The sequence below is a fragment of the Lytechinus pictus genome, chromosome 17, assembly GCF_037042905.1.
Source record: "Lytechinus pictus isolate F3 Inbred chromosome 17, Lp3.0, whole genome shotgun sequence".
Lineage (NCBI taxonomy): Eukaryota > Metazoa > Echinodermata > Echinoidea > Temnopleuroida > Toxopneustidae > Lytechinus > Lytechinus pictus.
In genome coordinates, this window is record NC_087261.1 from 26,571,417 (window position 1) to 26,587,166 (window position 15,750).

At 37.1% G+C, this 15,750-nt stretch overlaps 1 protein-coding gene across 1 annotated transcript; it reads left to right on the forward strand.

Moving 5' to 3' along the window:
• The first annotated feature begins 3,004 nt into the window (after positions 1-3,004).
• On the forward strand, positions 3,005-11,775 carry LOC129280563 (uncharacterized). Its single transcript, XM_054916563.2, has 6 exons — positions 3,005-3,141; positions 4,147-4,389; positions 5,152-5,236; positions 6,422-7,283; positions 7,906-7,978; positions 9,365-11,775. Exons 1-6 carry the CDS (start codon positions 3,040-3,042, stop codon positions 9,479-9,481), a joined length of 1,482 nt encoding a protein of 493 aa, XP_054772538.2. The 5' UTR covers positions 3,005-3,039; the 3' UTR covers positions 9,482-11,775.
• Positions 11,776-15,750: the final 3,975 nt, after the last annotated feature.

Sequence of the window (15,750 nt, forward strand, 5' to 3'; positions counted from 1 at the left end):
TGAAAGTGTGTTGGTCTAGTTCATAAAACTTGGACATAATAGTAATCAAGTATCACTGAACATCCTGTGCGAGTTTCAGGTCACATGATCAAGGTCAAAGGTCATGTAAGGTCAAAGAACTTTGGCCACGTTGGGGGTATTTGTTGAATTGCCATCATATCTCTATAAGTGTATTGGTCTAGTTCATAAAACGTGGAAATAAGAGTAACCAAGTATCACTGAACATCTTGTGCGAGTTATAGTAGTTTTCAAAATCAGCACTGCTGCTATATTGAATCGCGTGATGCAGGTGAGACCGCCAGAGGCATTCCACTTGTTGTAAATTATTGGGTCTTTAGTAAGGGCATTTTTAAAAGTTGTCGTTGATGGCTGGTCTACAAGACTACAGTTTCTGGAAGAACTAGAAGGCCATTCCACTGGTTGATAGTTCGGATGAAGAAGGAATTGGCAAATGAGTCTGAGTTTGTGTACTGCTGTTGGAATTGTCGAGTGTGTCCTCTTCTGCCTCTTGATGGCTTGGGCTTGATTAAGTTTTCATGATCTATGTCCAGTTGGCCATTCAGGATCATGTAGAGGCAAGTTAGGCGATGACACTCCTTCTTTCACGGAGTGGGGCCCACTCTAAGTCCTTAAGAATGGCACTGATGCTAGTGTCACGTCCATACGTGTTAGAGACAAATCTAGCTGCTAGATCTATATTTTATAGGCGGGGTGTTTCTGAAATTTATGATAAACAATTAAAATTTGTATGAAGCAGAAGCTTGCTTTTATTTTAAATCAAATTTTATACAATTTCATGAGATATCACATCATTTTATAAACAAATATTTTGTTTCATTTTAACGGACGAATAAAATATGTTTGCAGATAATTTATTTGAAATGCGTTTCACATGGCGCATCATAAAAAATGGGCGACACGAAAGACGGTCCTTGCAAAGAAAGACCCTTCGTGCAATCTGCCCCTGCTGATCCCAGAGATCTACAGCTGGTTGCTGCATTGTTGAAGTTAAATAGCATTATTCCGTATAAGACTAAGACTGAGCACAAAACGCTACCTCCTTAGGGCCATTTCATTCCTTGTTTTTATTTGGCAATAAGTCATGATTGACTATTTTTGCCACACACTGTATGAAAAGTAGGGTAACAATTTTATTTAGTATTATTTTTTATTATTTTTTTTTTATTATTTCTTTTATATCTATTCCCTTTTTTCTATGAAAGAAAGAAAGAAAAAAACCCAACATTTAAATACATATGAAACAAAAAACTGAGGAATAAGATATCAGCAAACAATAGGGGGATTACTTCCCGAAAACGATAAGGTTGTTGATCGAAGATCTATGAGATATTACATAAAAGAAAAACATTCTAATAGGAGGGGATAACGTTTTAACAAGTTTTTCGGTACTTTGAATTTTCAATGTACCAAGCACCATTTGTGATAAATTAAGCATTTTTTTATTTTTTAAAATATAGATTAGTTACAATTTCAATAATCTCAGTGGCCTAAGATATATTTTCTGGGGTTATATTGACCCGTAAAGTAAAGACAGAGAGAGAGAGGATTTATGTGATCAAGAAGTGATAAGATAGAAAAAAACTGATTTGAAATGACTGAAAGAGAGACAGGCAAAGAAAAAACTTAGTTTGAGTAGTCTTGACTGAGGACTCCGTGAGGATATTTTAAAATATTTTTACATATACTTTTTCATCACGCCTCACGGAGCCTTGAAACCCTTCCCATAGACGCATAAGCGAGACCTTTACACCCGGATGGATTAGAGGGTGAAATTTGTTTGTATCTACTTATTTTATTTATCTATGAACCTTCATACGCCTACTGCGTATGAAGGTGTAAAAAGTGTGTTAGTAAAAAGATGAAAAATTCGAGGTTTCTTATCAGACCGATCTCGTGTAGATCCCTCGATCCATTTGTAAACAAAGCCAATACAGTAGACTTGACCCTTGAACCGCTTTGTTATGACGTACCTTCGATTAGCGATGTTACAAAGTGTCGTTTCGAAGAACAATTTCTAGATAAAAATTATTATTCAACAAACATGACAAATAATAAAATCTATTAAATACGTGATTATAAATAATAAATAATTTTCATCTATAAATTGTTCTTCAAAACGAACATCCTGCCCAAGTTTCAGGTCTTATGATCAAGGTCAAAGGTCATTTAGGGTCAATGAACTTTGACCATGTTGGGGGTATTTGTTGAATTTCCATTGCAACTTTAAAAGTTTGTGGAGCTACATGTAGTTCATGAAACTTAGACATAAGAGTAATATGATCTAATTTCAGCCAATCAGATTTGTTTTAAACGATGACATCATGACCAATATGCTGCGGTTAAGAAGAGCTAGTGCCATGAGATGCTGCGCGCTATGCGCTGGCCTGCAGTGTGTTTGTACTGAGATGGAATTGGCAACTGGTAGCATTCGGATATTTATCGTGCAGTCGCATCGCATAGTGTGCGCTGGGCTTAATACTGAACCTCTGAACCAAGCCTCTGTGTTCGGTTTTGGTTTGGAAGTGCCATGTTCAGCAAACTCGTTCCATTTAGCTACATGTACATTGCACCAGCACTAGCCAGAGGCATTTATTATTTTGGGTCATCTCAGATGACCCAAAATAATAAATGCCTCTGGCTAGTCCATCCGTTCTTTCCATCATTTTCTCATGACCTGTGTCTCAAATTCTATTTCCTGTTAAAATTAATTACCAACTGAAGCTCTCTGGAATTTTGTGTCTCGCTTGCAAAGCAGGCACCACTTTTCCGAAGCGACGACGATGACATTGACAGCTGAAAATTAATGATTTGTTTGCTCTTTATTTAAAAAGCGTGTCATAAAATCAAATGAAACTTTAATGAGATTATTATCATAATGTCTACATAGAATGTTATCAAGTCAAGTTCAAAGGTCATTTTCGGTCAGTGAACTTTATAGCTCATGAAGGAAACAAAAATATGATTTTTTGCTTTTCTACTTTGCAGCTTCTTCCATAGCATTAATCAGCCGATTGAGTCATGGAGTTTAGTGGATTTGATGATGATCTCTTTGAAGAAACAGAGAAAAGGGCAAAGAGAGCCGTAACAGTGGATTATAAGTCAAAATCAGTCCTCCCTCAGGTTAGTGAATAAACCCCTCAAAAAAAGTTTGGAAATCTGACTTTCATCGATAATCCCTCTCGGTTTTAGTGAATATGAATGTGTGATTGATACCAATGAATAGATCATTTAATTCTGATACTCTACATGATATGATTATGGTTCACATGGAGGTGCAGTGCCTTGAAATGTGGGGCAAGGTCAAAATTAAAAAGTCGCAAAATGACACAATATTGAAAGTCACTGTTCTATTTTTCCGTGATGATAAGTGAGTTTCTCAGCAGTTTCTTTTGTTTTCATGCACCTTAGCATCAACATTAACATGGAGATCTGTGAGATAACATGGTTTGAGTCGTGGTTTGAAATACCCATGCATGTCTGTTTGTTTGTTATGTGTTTGATTGTGCAGAAGTGTGTTTGATTCCATGTTAATGTCAATGTTAAGGTGCATGAAAACAAAAGAAACCGCTGAGAAACTCACTTATTATCACAGAAAAATAGAACAGTGACTTTCAATATTGTGTCATTTTGCAACTTTAATTTTGACCTTGCCCCACATTTCAAGGCACTGCACCTCCATGTGAACCATTGCCGGTTGTCGTTTAAAGTGCATTTAAACATTTTGACTCTGCCCTAATCTCGACGCAAATACAGATGAAATATTGTTCCAAATAAGTAATGGTCCTCCCTCATTGTCTAGACCTGCATGCTTTAACCAATTTAAGCAGGAGAAAACTTTATAATACTTGTAGTAAGATCCTTGTGAAAATTTTTCAAATAATTGAAATTCATAATCTACATGTAGATCTAGAGACGAAAATACCTGATTTTACATTCAAACATGTATACGTGTAATCATAGTCCTCTCTTTTATTTCTATCCATCTGTTCATTGTGATATGTATTCTATTTGAAAGCTGTATTATAATTAGTCACACTTAAATTCTTTATGACCCCCCTTCTTTGATGTATCATGGATCTTTGTCACTATCTGTCTGTGCATTATTTGTTATATTCCTATCAAAAGTGGTACACAGATGACCAGGCCTCACCAGATGATGACATTGATAAAGTTCATTTCTACATCTTCCGTGGCAACGAGCATTACTACCGGAGGGCGTGGTCAGATGCCTTGGATGCCTATACCGAAGCCTTGGACTACGTTGCCCCTAACAACGGCAACTTCAGGCGATTGCTCCTGGAATCCGTCGCAAGATGTCGGTGGAGATTGGGAGATGCTGATGGAGCGGTAGAGATGGGGAAGAAATTGGTAAGCACTACAAGGAATTGTCTGAACTGATTTTACCCAAATCTTCATAGGTTTGGATCTTGGAAAACTATCTTTAATAAACTATTTTCATAATTGTAATTTGTACTTGATAAGTGCTTAATTATACACATAAAAAAAAAAAAAAAGAATTATCTCATGTATAGGATCCTGATTTATTATGAAGTGTACTTTAATGATTTGTGGAATATGAACATGAATAAGTCAAATAAATTTAATAGATTGCAAAATTGCAAAATACTTGCACATCCATTGAAATGCATTCAACTTTATCCACACCAGAACAGTTTGAGGGTATACATGTAGGCCTTCACATTGATGAAATAAACTGGTATTTAAACATATTTAAGAGAGGCATGCCAAAAATTTGTATTCTTTATTTTTGGGGGCCAATCTTCACAATCTACTGTCTGACTTTGCAACATTGGTTAAGCTTTTATTGGAGCAAATGGTGTCTCCTTTTTATTTTCCTTTGCTCTTTTAACATTTTGGGGGCAAAATGCCTCTAACCCTTCCATACTTTTTTACCTGAAGAAAGGCTTTTATTATCCACATCCACTTCAAATAGCTAGTCATAAATGATGTGTATTTTTCAAATTATGGGGACAATTTATGCAAGCAATTGTGCTTTCTTTGACCCCTTCACATGTATAATACTTTGTTTTGTCAATGATTTTGAATATTTATATATGTTTAGTTATGAAATTAAGTTTAATTTGAACATTCTCTTGGCTTATTTCACAGGTTGAGGAATCGGGCAATGACCATCAAGTGTTCTGTGCACATTCTGCTCTGGCCATGTTTTATGACGCAGCAGGAAATGCGGAAGGTTAGTGTATATACATGTATCTATGTCGTTCCTATAAAGAAGTGTCTGTGTGTATGTTAAGGTTATACCAGATATATGAGTCTCAACCACAGAAGCCTGTCTTGGGACCAATATTTAAAGCCAGGGCCTCATTGTATAAAAGTTACCGTGGGAACATGACCCAACAGCCAATGAAAATCACGGATTTAACGAAAGATACCATTGGATGGCAAAGTTACTACAATAGTAACTCTTATGCAACGGTGTCCAGATCACATAAAGTCAGATACATGTAGCCATCAGCTTTCAGGAGGAGTAGATAATTACAGTATTTGTTGACCCCAGTCTTTGTGAAAAGCATTGGGAATACCTGTAACAGGAAAATCTTTGAGGGAAAGCAAACCCAGTGTATCATTATAAAGCCGCCTAAGCCTTAATATCCTCAGACAACTGTTGGGTCTGGGAAAGTGAGATTATGACTTTACCATAAGGCATTTTCCAGTAGCATTACATAATGTCTGCTAGTCTTGAATATTGCTCTACCCTGGGTGATTGATATCCAAATAGTGTCAGATTTCCAATGAAAACGGACATCAATCTACATGTACCTTTGGTAGCCACGTAATGATTTAAGAGCCTTGCTTGAAATAGTGAATTTGTAACTTCAACATGTAGCTGAATAACAGATGCATGTCACAAAGCCTAGTTCCAATATTCCATGGATATTTATCCATATGTTGCCATAGCAACAATACTTGTCATCCAATCAAAACTCGGGATTCCACTGGAATTGTGATGACAACCTTGAGGAAATGATGCTCATAGTGTTTTACACAGACTTTGGCTCAAATTAAAGGTGGTTCAGTTATATATACCAAGGTACAAAACCGTAGTATATGCAGATTTTCTGGATACAAGTATGCTTTAATATCTCATAGTGTATGCTAAGAAAAGTCCAATTGTAAATTTACACCTCGAGCAATGAGCACTAATAAAATTCATGCTTGAATGGAGAATAATACAAGAAATATGCATTGTCCATGGTTTTGTATTATGGTACAATGGAAACCATCTTTTAGAATTCTAAACAATGAATGCTTTTCAAATTGGCTGAACCAAATATAATTTGTATATCTGTCGGGGTAACCCTTTCTTGAGCAATAGATAATTTCGTGATGTTCTGCTCCAATTCCTATTCCCTGACAGATCAAGCAAGTAGCCTCAGGCTCTGTCTGGACTTACGTCCTTTGAGCGTGCAGCACTGGATTCAGCTCGCCAAAGTTCACCTCAAAGAATTCACGTCAAAAAGTTGCAGGAGTATATCAAATCCTGATGCAATTGCGGATAATTTACAAGGCAAGGGATACCATAGACGATCCAATGATACTACGTCTTTTATTTTGGACAAAAGCCATTCTGCCTTTGAAAGGACTAGTCATGATGACTCTGCAAATATGGAGTTAAGCTCTTCTTCCACTCAACATGCTTCTGCACAGAATGGCAATAGTTCTTCATTGACAGGACAAGACGGGCACAAGTACATGAGCAGAGAATATAGAGTGGACAAGAAAGGTGAATACATTCTGGAGAAATCACAGAATGGTGTGGACAAGAATTGTGTTTCTCGTGTTGGTTACGACAGTGATGGATGCGAAAAGAGATTATTCGATCAAAGCTCGTCATTGATGTCATCAATGTCAGCTTCAGTATCATCATCGATATCATCATCTGCATCATCGCCAGTACAATCCACATCATCATCAGTACCATCCACTTCATCGTCAGTATCATCAACCGCATCTTCTACTTCATCGTCAGTGTCGTTGAAGCAGGAAGATAGCCCAACATCGACAGGGAATATCCAAAGACAGTGCCGACCATCATCAGTCGGAGACACTAATTTTGACTTCGACAGATTATCAAATTTGTCTCTAGATTGCAAAGGTACCCTTGTGACTTCAGGACTGCAAGTTAATGGGTTGTTGATGGACGAAACTGATGGCGACGCAGATGAAGAATGTGAAGCTTCTGTTGTCATGGAAGCTGTTAAGTGCCTCTTAAGAGCAAAGTAAGTATAGGTAATAACAAAATTGATGTGATATTGGTGATGATGATGATGAAATCAAGGGTCATGAGTTCGAATTCCAGCAATGGTGTAGTTTGCTTCAGCAAGAAATCGATCCACATTGCACTGCCTTCAACCCAGGTGAGGGAAATGGGTACCTGGCAGGAATCTATTCCTTGAAATCTTTGAGGGCTGTAAGCAGCTGCTGCCAGGCCAAAGCAGGGACGACAATGTCTAAGCGCATAGAGACACATACATGGGGGGACCATGCATTCTCTGTTATAGGACCAAAGCTATGGAATCAACTGCCTATCCAATAATGCCAAATTTCATCAATGGAAACGTTTAAGTCCCAACTGAAAACTTACATGTATTTGTTTCTCTCCCATTATTAACAGTTTAATAGTGTGTTATATTCTGGAGAATTCAAAATTCTAGTCTTTTTTCCTTTTGTATTATTGTTTACAAGTGTGTATGTTTAATTTTCTTGAAGCGCCATGAGCACCAAAAGGTGGACCTGTGCGCTAAAGTAGCCATTATGTGATATGCACTATACAAGAACAGCAAAGTAATGATGGTATTAATTCATGATGACTGTTTTCACCATGCTCTTTTGTTTCTTCAGAGTCATCTTGAAGAGTCTTCAAATCTGCGCTGTCTCGATCACTAAGATGAGGAACGATCAACTTTTAGCAAAAGTAAGTAAATTATTAGAAAAGGTATTTGATAAATAACAACAATTCCTGCCAGATCGAGTTCTTATTAAAAGTGTTTGTTTTGCTGCAAAAAAAAATACTGATTGAAAAAAATGTTAATGATATTTTAGAAATGAGAGATTATACATCGAGGAAGTGTGCATTTTTTGAGAGATGACATAGCTATTTGTATAATGTTAGATGATACTATTATTATTTTGATATTCGGCAAAGGAGATAACAAAGAACAATACATTTCAGCATCAACAATACAAGAAAAGAAATATCAACCACTGGAATGCCAGGAACAGAAAAAGTTTAGCCAAATTTCTGTGGCATAAAGCCTCCTGTCCCAAATTATTCTCCAGTTATAATTCACATTATTGATCACTTACCAAAGCTTTAGATATACTTTGTTACATTTTTGTCACTGGAATACAGTAATCTCTGGGCCCACGTGCTACAAAGAGTTACGATTGATCTGAACAACCTCAACTATATGGCAATCCATCAATATCATAATTTTTTCTACAGGAAATTTCCACAATGTCTTTTGTAAACAGAGAAGTGTGGTGAACTTTTTACAGAAAACTATGGCTGTATGATTATACATCACATCTAGAAAATATTTTGAAGGAGCATGCATTTTAGATGTTGACATTGCTGGCTTTCCATAGTTGTGTTTAATTTGATAAATCGCAACTCTTCGTAAGACAGGGCCCTGGTTTTCTCAGAATGCACTTTTATTAACATGTAATAACTAAAGACATTGCCAAGTTAATGCTCCCTTTTCTGGTGCTTGGCTCTTCTTTTTCCTCACTGCTTTCATTGTGCATAGAGCACTCTGCGTAGTGAACTTGGTGCATTTATAAAACAATGGCGAAGATTCGATGAAAATCTATCAAAGAATGAATGTTTTAAAGATTTAAATTTGTGATGTAATATGCGAGCAGCTTCCCTATATATTATATTATGTTGTGTAAATTCCATAAATTCCAAGTTTTTATTGGAAAGTGATTTATTCATATGGAATATAATTTATACAAATTTCATTATAATTATTATTATTATTATTGTAATTATTACTATTTTTTAAAGTATTATTATTATTATTAGTAGTAGTAGTAATAGTAGTAGTAGTAGTAGTAGTAGTAGTAGTAGTAGTAGTAGTAGTAGTAGTAGTAGTAGTAGTAGTAGTAGTAGTAGTAGTAGTAGTAGTAGTAGTAGTAGTAGTAGTAGTAGTAGTAGTAGTAGTAGTAGTAGTAAAAGTAGTAGTAGTAGTAGTAGTAGTAGTAGTTAGTATTATTAGTAGTATCTAGTATTGTCTTCTTTTATTACTATCTTCAATATTCTATCCAATTTTCTCTCTCTCATTTTGATCCCATGCAGATTGATAAATTGTTGTCCACTCTTCAGCTTGATGCGGCCTGTATTCAGGAGATGAGTAAGAAAATGTACAATGAAGTTTACGACAAAGACATCAAAGAAGAAGTAGCCGCAAGTTGATTATCACTAATTGTAAAGGCTAAGCCCACCCCAACAAAAAGTTTATTTTGGTAGTAGAGAAAAGCATAAAGCTGATAATTTTGTCAAAATAGAATGTGAAATAAGAAAGTTATTCGCTGATAACTTCTATTTGCATATATACTATCCTGTATGCAAATAATGCAATCAATGATCTGACAATCATTATTATTTTGTAATATGCAGAGTAGCAGGCCCCTACAGTTTCTGTTTTCAGGCAGTATATTTATATAATATTGACTGGTCTTGAGGGGAACATCAAATATATTGCCAGCAAAAGAATCATATTGGCCCGAGTCTTTAGACGAGGGCAATATGGGTCTTTTAAGGGCAACATATTTGATGTTCCCCGAAAGAAGGGCAGTCAATATTTTTATTATCATCCAAATCAGATATTTAGAGCAAAAATCATAACAGTGATATCTTTTAAGAATAGAGTTCTGTTGTGTCATGATAATATAAGTGTCTAGGCTCTGCACTTTACCATTATGACGTACTTGCAAGCGCCCAGATCCAGCGTTGTCTTTATTATGACGTAGATCGTTGGTGCGCGGAACATTATGAAGCGTATCGAGCGTATCACTTCATTCGCATCCTCAAAGGCCAGGATGTGAGACCAGGGAAAATACAAAGGTATATTTTGCGTCGTCTCTGCATGCAAAGTCAATACGCGCATTGAGACCGAGAAAAATACAAACAATATATCTATCCCTTCCTGATAATAATAAAATACAGGGAAATACGGTTTTGTAAATGACCAGCTCAGATGTCTGATTCGGGTGATAATGTACAATAATTGGGCTTGAACTTGCAATAATTTCTTTTGTAGACCTAGTGAGTGAAACTGACCAGTATCCCTGGAAACAAAATATTTTAATTATCATAGCTTTCAGGTGATAAAGTAGTTTTTCACTGATTGAAGATAAATTATAACAATGATGATATTACATGTTCTATTGTAAAGTAAAAAGCATATTCCAAGTTTTACATTAATGGTGTTGTCGAATAACAAGGGGGAAGTTCAACTGATTCTATTTCTGGGTTGATATATTTGATTGTGAGTGTGGCATGTTTAATAATGACTCTCCTAGCAATGGCGAATACCCTAGCCACAGCTGCTGGGAAAGTTCAGCTAATTTTATTTCAGGGTTGATTAATTTGACAGCGAGTGCGGCATAAACTTATTGGTAAGTGCTCGTTGTGGCGCTTTGCCTGGAGTACCCTTATGTCTCTGATAGAATGGCAAATACTCTAGCCTCTGCTGGTGTCGGACAAACACAGACAAAAATATTGTTTTTGATAAATGATGCATCCTTCAACTTAATGCGCACAGCAAAGGGAAATCTTGTAAACTTAGACATTTTTTACTAACTTGTTGGAGGAGCTTGGCCTTGAACCCATGTTTGGTGTCCCCTTATATCCCTCCTTGCTATTGAAAACACTCGTGACAACTAGTGTCAGACAAACACTGATGAAATCAGCGTGCTAGATCACGCATCCATCTCTTGCAGGTCGCTACAGCGGCCAATATTGTAACTTCGATTTTTTTACTAACTTGTTTTGCTAATTGCTGGAGGAGCTTGGACCTGAAGCCAATATCGTAAACTTCAAAATTTTTACTAGTTACTAAGTGCTGCAGGAGCTTGGCCTCAAACCCATGTGTGATATCCCCTTATATCCCTCCTTGCTATTCAAAACACTCGTGACAACAAGTGTCAGACAAACACTGATGAAATCAGCGTGCTAGATCACGCATCCATCTCCTTACAGCTTGCTACAGCGGCCAATATTGTAACTTCGATTTTTTTACTAACTTGTTTTGCTAATTGCTGGAGGAGCTTGGACCTGAAGCCATGTTTGGTGTCTCCTTATATCCCTCCTTGCTATTGAAAACACTCTCGTGACAACTAGTGTAGGACTCCTAATCCTTGTCTGAAATTTTGAAGGATATTTATTTTTTATCATGCATGTGATATTGTGTAGTGGTGTTTTTAATCAATCAATCGAATCACCATAACAATCAACATTTCATCACAAAATTTCCATGCTGGGTGCAAGTTGTATATACTGGTTGGCTTAGAAAATCCTGTCAGTAAGAAAACCGTCTGGACCTTTGTGAGTAAAGTCCTTAACGTTTCTGGCAGGACCAACATCATTTTACGCACACGTTCCATCTGTAGACAAGTTCTGTTTTTATTTGCGCCCGGTGTCAAGGTTGGAAAGAGCACCCAAGACAGGACCGACGAGATTGGAAATAAAAGGGATGAAGAAGCCTCCTCGCTGGGTGATGATTCGCTTTTGTTCTTTTAACGGTGTTTTTCTGTCTGCCAGTTTTCAAAGACGATGCTTATGCTTATTCAGTGAAAGTTTATGCGTGGGAGAGAGTTTGACGTTTCCACGGACCACGTTGAAAACACACTCGCAGATGGCCTCGATGAGCCCCTTGTCCGCAGTCTCGAGGAGTTGACGTCGTTGCTTCGGTGAACAGTGAGCCAGTGCCTTCACGAGAACAGCATGGGTCCGTACTTGACGAGACATGATTACTAACCTAAACCCTATATACAATTTAATCAAATTTTATACTTTGGAAACGTATAAAGCGAATTGAGTCTCTCCAGGAAAAAATATTCGTTCTAAGACGAAATTCTTTGGGGGTATCTTGTTCAAGGTCAACAAATAAATACCCCCATTTATTTTTCGTAGCATCGAGAAATGATTCATGAAAAAACTTAACGCGTCCAGGATACATTTGCTTACCGAGACAAGTGATTTGTAATTTGTCCCTGCAATTTTTAAAAAGACAGTAATACTGAGTATTGAGGGAAATGGTCCCCGATTCTTTACTCTTATGAAATAAATTTTGTGTAATAAAAATAACGCTAACGTTTCTATGGTGGCATACTTTTGTAAACAGAGCGGACACTCTTTTCTCCCCTACTGCAACATCCGTCAAATCATCTATGACAAACAATGTCGGCCGTTCGGTAGATGTAAAATCATTAAAATCAGGAGGTAAATTTTCATAAAATTCAATATCTGGAATGGACTGACGCATGTATGTATAACAAGGTTGATATGAATTCGCTATAAAACCACACAATTTTCTGAGGTGGTTGATCAGTCATTTTAGATGCGTTTTCAAGAAGCCGCTTCATAAATTGTGTTTTACCTGAAAAACTCGGTCCAACAACCATGCATGAAAAGCTATATTTTAAGCGCATGTCCATATTATTAATTAACCTACCTTCTGATGTATGTAGGTTATCCGCGGCCAAAAAAGAAAAGAAAAGAAACAAAGTTAATAATTAGGACATGGAATTATAAACAAACGTAAAAAAGTGAACGTGATGCTTTACAGTGAAATACAAGAGATGTGGGTACACTCCTAATAAAAAATTACCATATGTTGTAAATATGGTAGAATCAGTGTATATGTATAACTGTAAAATACATAAAGAAAAAGTATAATTCAAAAGAAATTTCTTTAAAATAGAAGTAACATCGGACCGCAGGTCCTACGCATCATCCAATCGAAAATGAACTAACACTCTCGTTAACATACAAGCCGTTTTTATAAGTGTAATAATCTGTTTCATTCAAGGCGCGATTGTCTTTGATCAGCATTTCTACATAAAAGGTTAGAAAAAATAGGAATATTAACAATGCCAGCATGTAGATATTCCAAACGGTATCTTGACCCTTTAATGCTTTTCTAAAGAGGACCTGTAACGTTACCATACGATCGCGATCCATATTGTGGCTTTATTGATAGTTAAAAATTTTTTGACAGAGATTAAAGTGTATGTACCTACTTTTACCACAGCCTTCCTACAAGTGACACAAATAAATGCCTTTAGCCATTTATATAGGCGTGATATCTACATGTCCGTAAGGTAGTGTATTGCCATTTTCAAGACTTGGTGAACACAATCCGATAGTCTTTTTTAGTCTGTTTTGTTAAGATAGTTTTGTTTTTACTATCCCTTAATATTTTTTATTCATGAATTGTTTTGATCCTGCCAGGAGCTTACTGAATGAGTTCCCTCATGGTATTGTGATTGATGACCATGGAGTTGACAACGTTTAAAGTAAAACCCCTGACTTTGCATACGGTGTTACCTTTGTTCGTCCGATAATTTTTAGGCCCACCGCATAACCATGTTTGTATAAACTCGCTATCGTATCATCAATTTCATTGGAAAGATCCCTTACAAAATCTCCCGTGGGAGGGTTAAGATGTTCAACATGAGGGTCCGTCTTGAAAACGACACTGTCTGTATCGTAGTACAGAACCCTATCCCCCAATTGTTCAAGGACGGTGTACAGTTTTAGCCTGGCTAAAGCCGTTGTAAACGAGGCAATGATTATATTCGTATTGACATTATGATCGACAAAACCACTTGCCATGGTGTATTGTACCTCGATTAAATGTTCATTCAAGACTATGATGTCTTGAATGTCCAAGGATTTGTCATTCAACATGTCCAATAATTCAGCGTTTGTTTTAATGAATGTGGTTTTATGTAAATTGCTTCTTTCAGCAAACTTTCCCCAAAGTACATTAATGATTCCTTTCGATATTGCACGCAATCCTTGTTTTTTTTTCAATTTTGGCAGGGTCAAGCGCGATTCCCTCATGTTCGAGGTATTTTGCGATATAACTCTCCTTTTCTACGCTGGTAATTGCATGGGCGAGGTAACCCGAGGTTTCTTGTTTTATTTTTATAAACACGTCAATATAGGGGGCAAATAACCCACCTTTGCGGGTTTGAGGATTGTTTTGTGTAGAAGCTGAAAAATGCCATACTTCTTCGAAATTCAGATTAGAATACCCCATTTCCACAGCCTTTTTCAACTCCTCCGATACCCATACCCCCTGCAATGCGCGTTTACTATCGTCATGGGAACAAAGGCCTTGATTAAGAGAGTTAGTACATGTCCTACATAGAGAGAAAGTCAATTTCCCTCCTGAACGGTATGACAAGACGGGGTAAAAGAATCTCTTCGGCGGGAGGATACTGTACATTTGACAAGACCAAGCTAATATCTTTCAAGGGTGGGAAATTCAAGTGTATGATGGTGGGATGTCCGATGGGATATTTGCCAATTTATTAATGAAAGGATATAGACTCGTGAAGTCATAGTACTTTATCTTTTCACCCGGTTTTGCGTGGTAGAAAAGTGAATCCCTTGGATTGAGTGGTTCTTGAAAGGCATTTTTAAGGTGTGCAATGTGAGGGTGGACATTGGGATATTTCCGAATATTTCTCCATTCGCACTCCCACGTGTAGCACATGGTGTAGTCAGCATCTTTCAAGAGCTTAATCCTATGCATTGTCTCATTGTACAGTCGTCCCACTGTTTTGTCAAGTTTTGTGTTCTTAAATAAGGATTTTGGAAAACAAGTGGGACACCCGTGGTAAAAACATCCTAAAAATTCCCAAATATATTTCTTCCCATCATCCCCCTTCCTTTAGCCGTCAACAAACCTCCCATGCTTTTTCCTTTCCCCACCGTTGAAATGATGTTTGATCTCAGTACCACTGATGGTTGCTTCATGGTGCAACCAGGAGAGATTGCTTTTTAGCATGCGTATATCCTTCTTGAGGGATAAGCGCGATTATATTTCTTTTGAACCATCTGCTCCAAATACATGTATTTCATTTGACGTTGAAGATAGTCTATAAAGGGTTTCGCGTCCAGGAGGGTTGGCCGTTTATGCCTAGCCCTCGATGTGTGTAGATATATCTGTTCGATCTGTGAAACGTCTAATTTACTTACTATTTTTTCATTACCAATCCTGGTTCAAACAATCTTTCGCCATCCTCCCCTACAATAAAGTCTGGGCCATGTGCCGCTTTGCTAATCGCATCCATTAAGGTGATGTACTCAATGATGTGGTACAGTTCAGTAATACGCATTTCATCATTCACATGAGCGTTACACGTACCTTAGTCTGAAGGGATTTCCTTGTCAACTTGTAAGATTGAAAACTAAGAGAATGATATTTGAGGTAGGTCTATCCCTAGTTTGAAATTTCGAATTGTGAATGATATTCACTGTGTGAGGATTGTTATAACTTTAACGAGAGATAATGAGGGGGCGCTGCATGGAAATGTCAACATTTTAGGGTGGACTTGACGGTCCCGCATCGTGAAGCACACCGTGTAGTCAGCATCTTTCAAGAGCTTAATCATATGCATTTTCTCATTGTACAGTCGTCCCACTGTTTTGTCAAGTTTTGTGTTCTT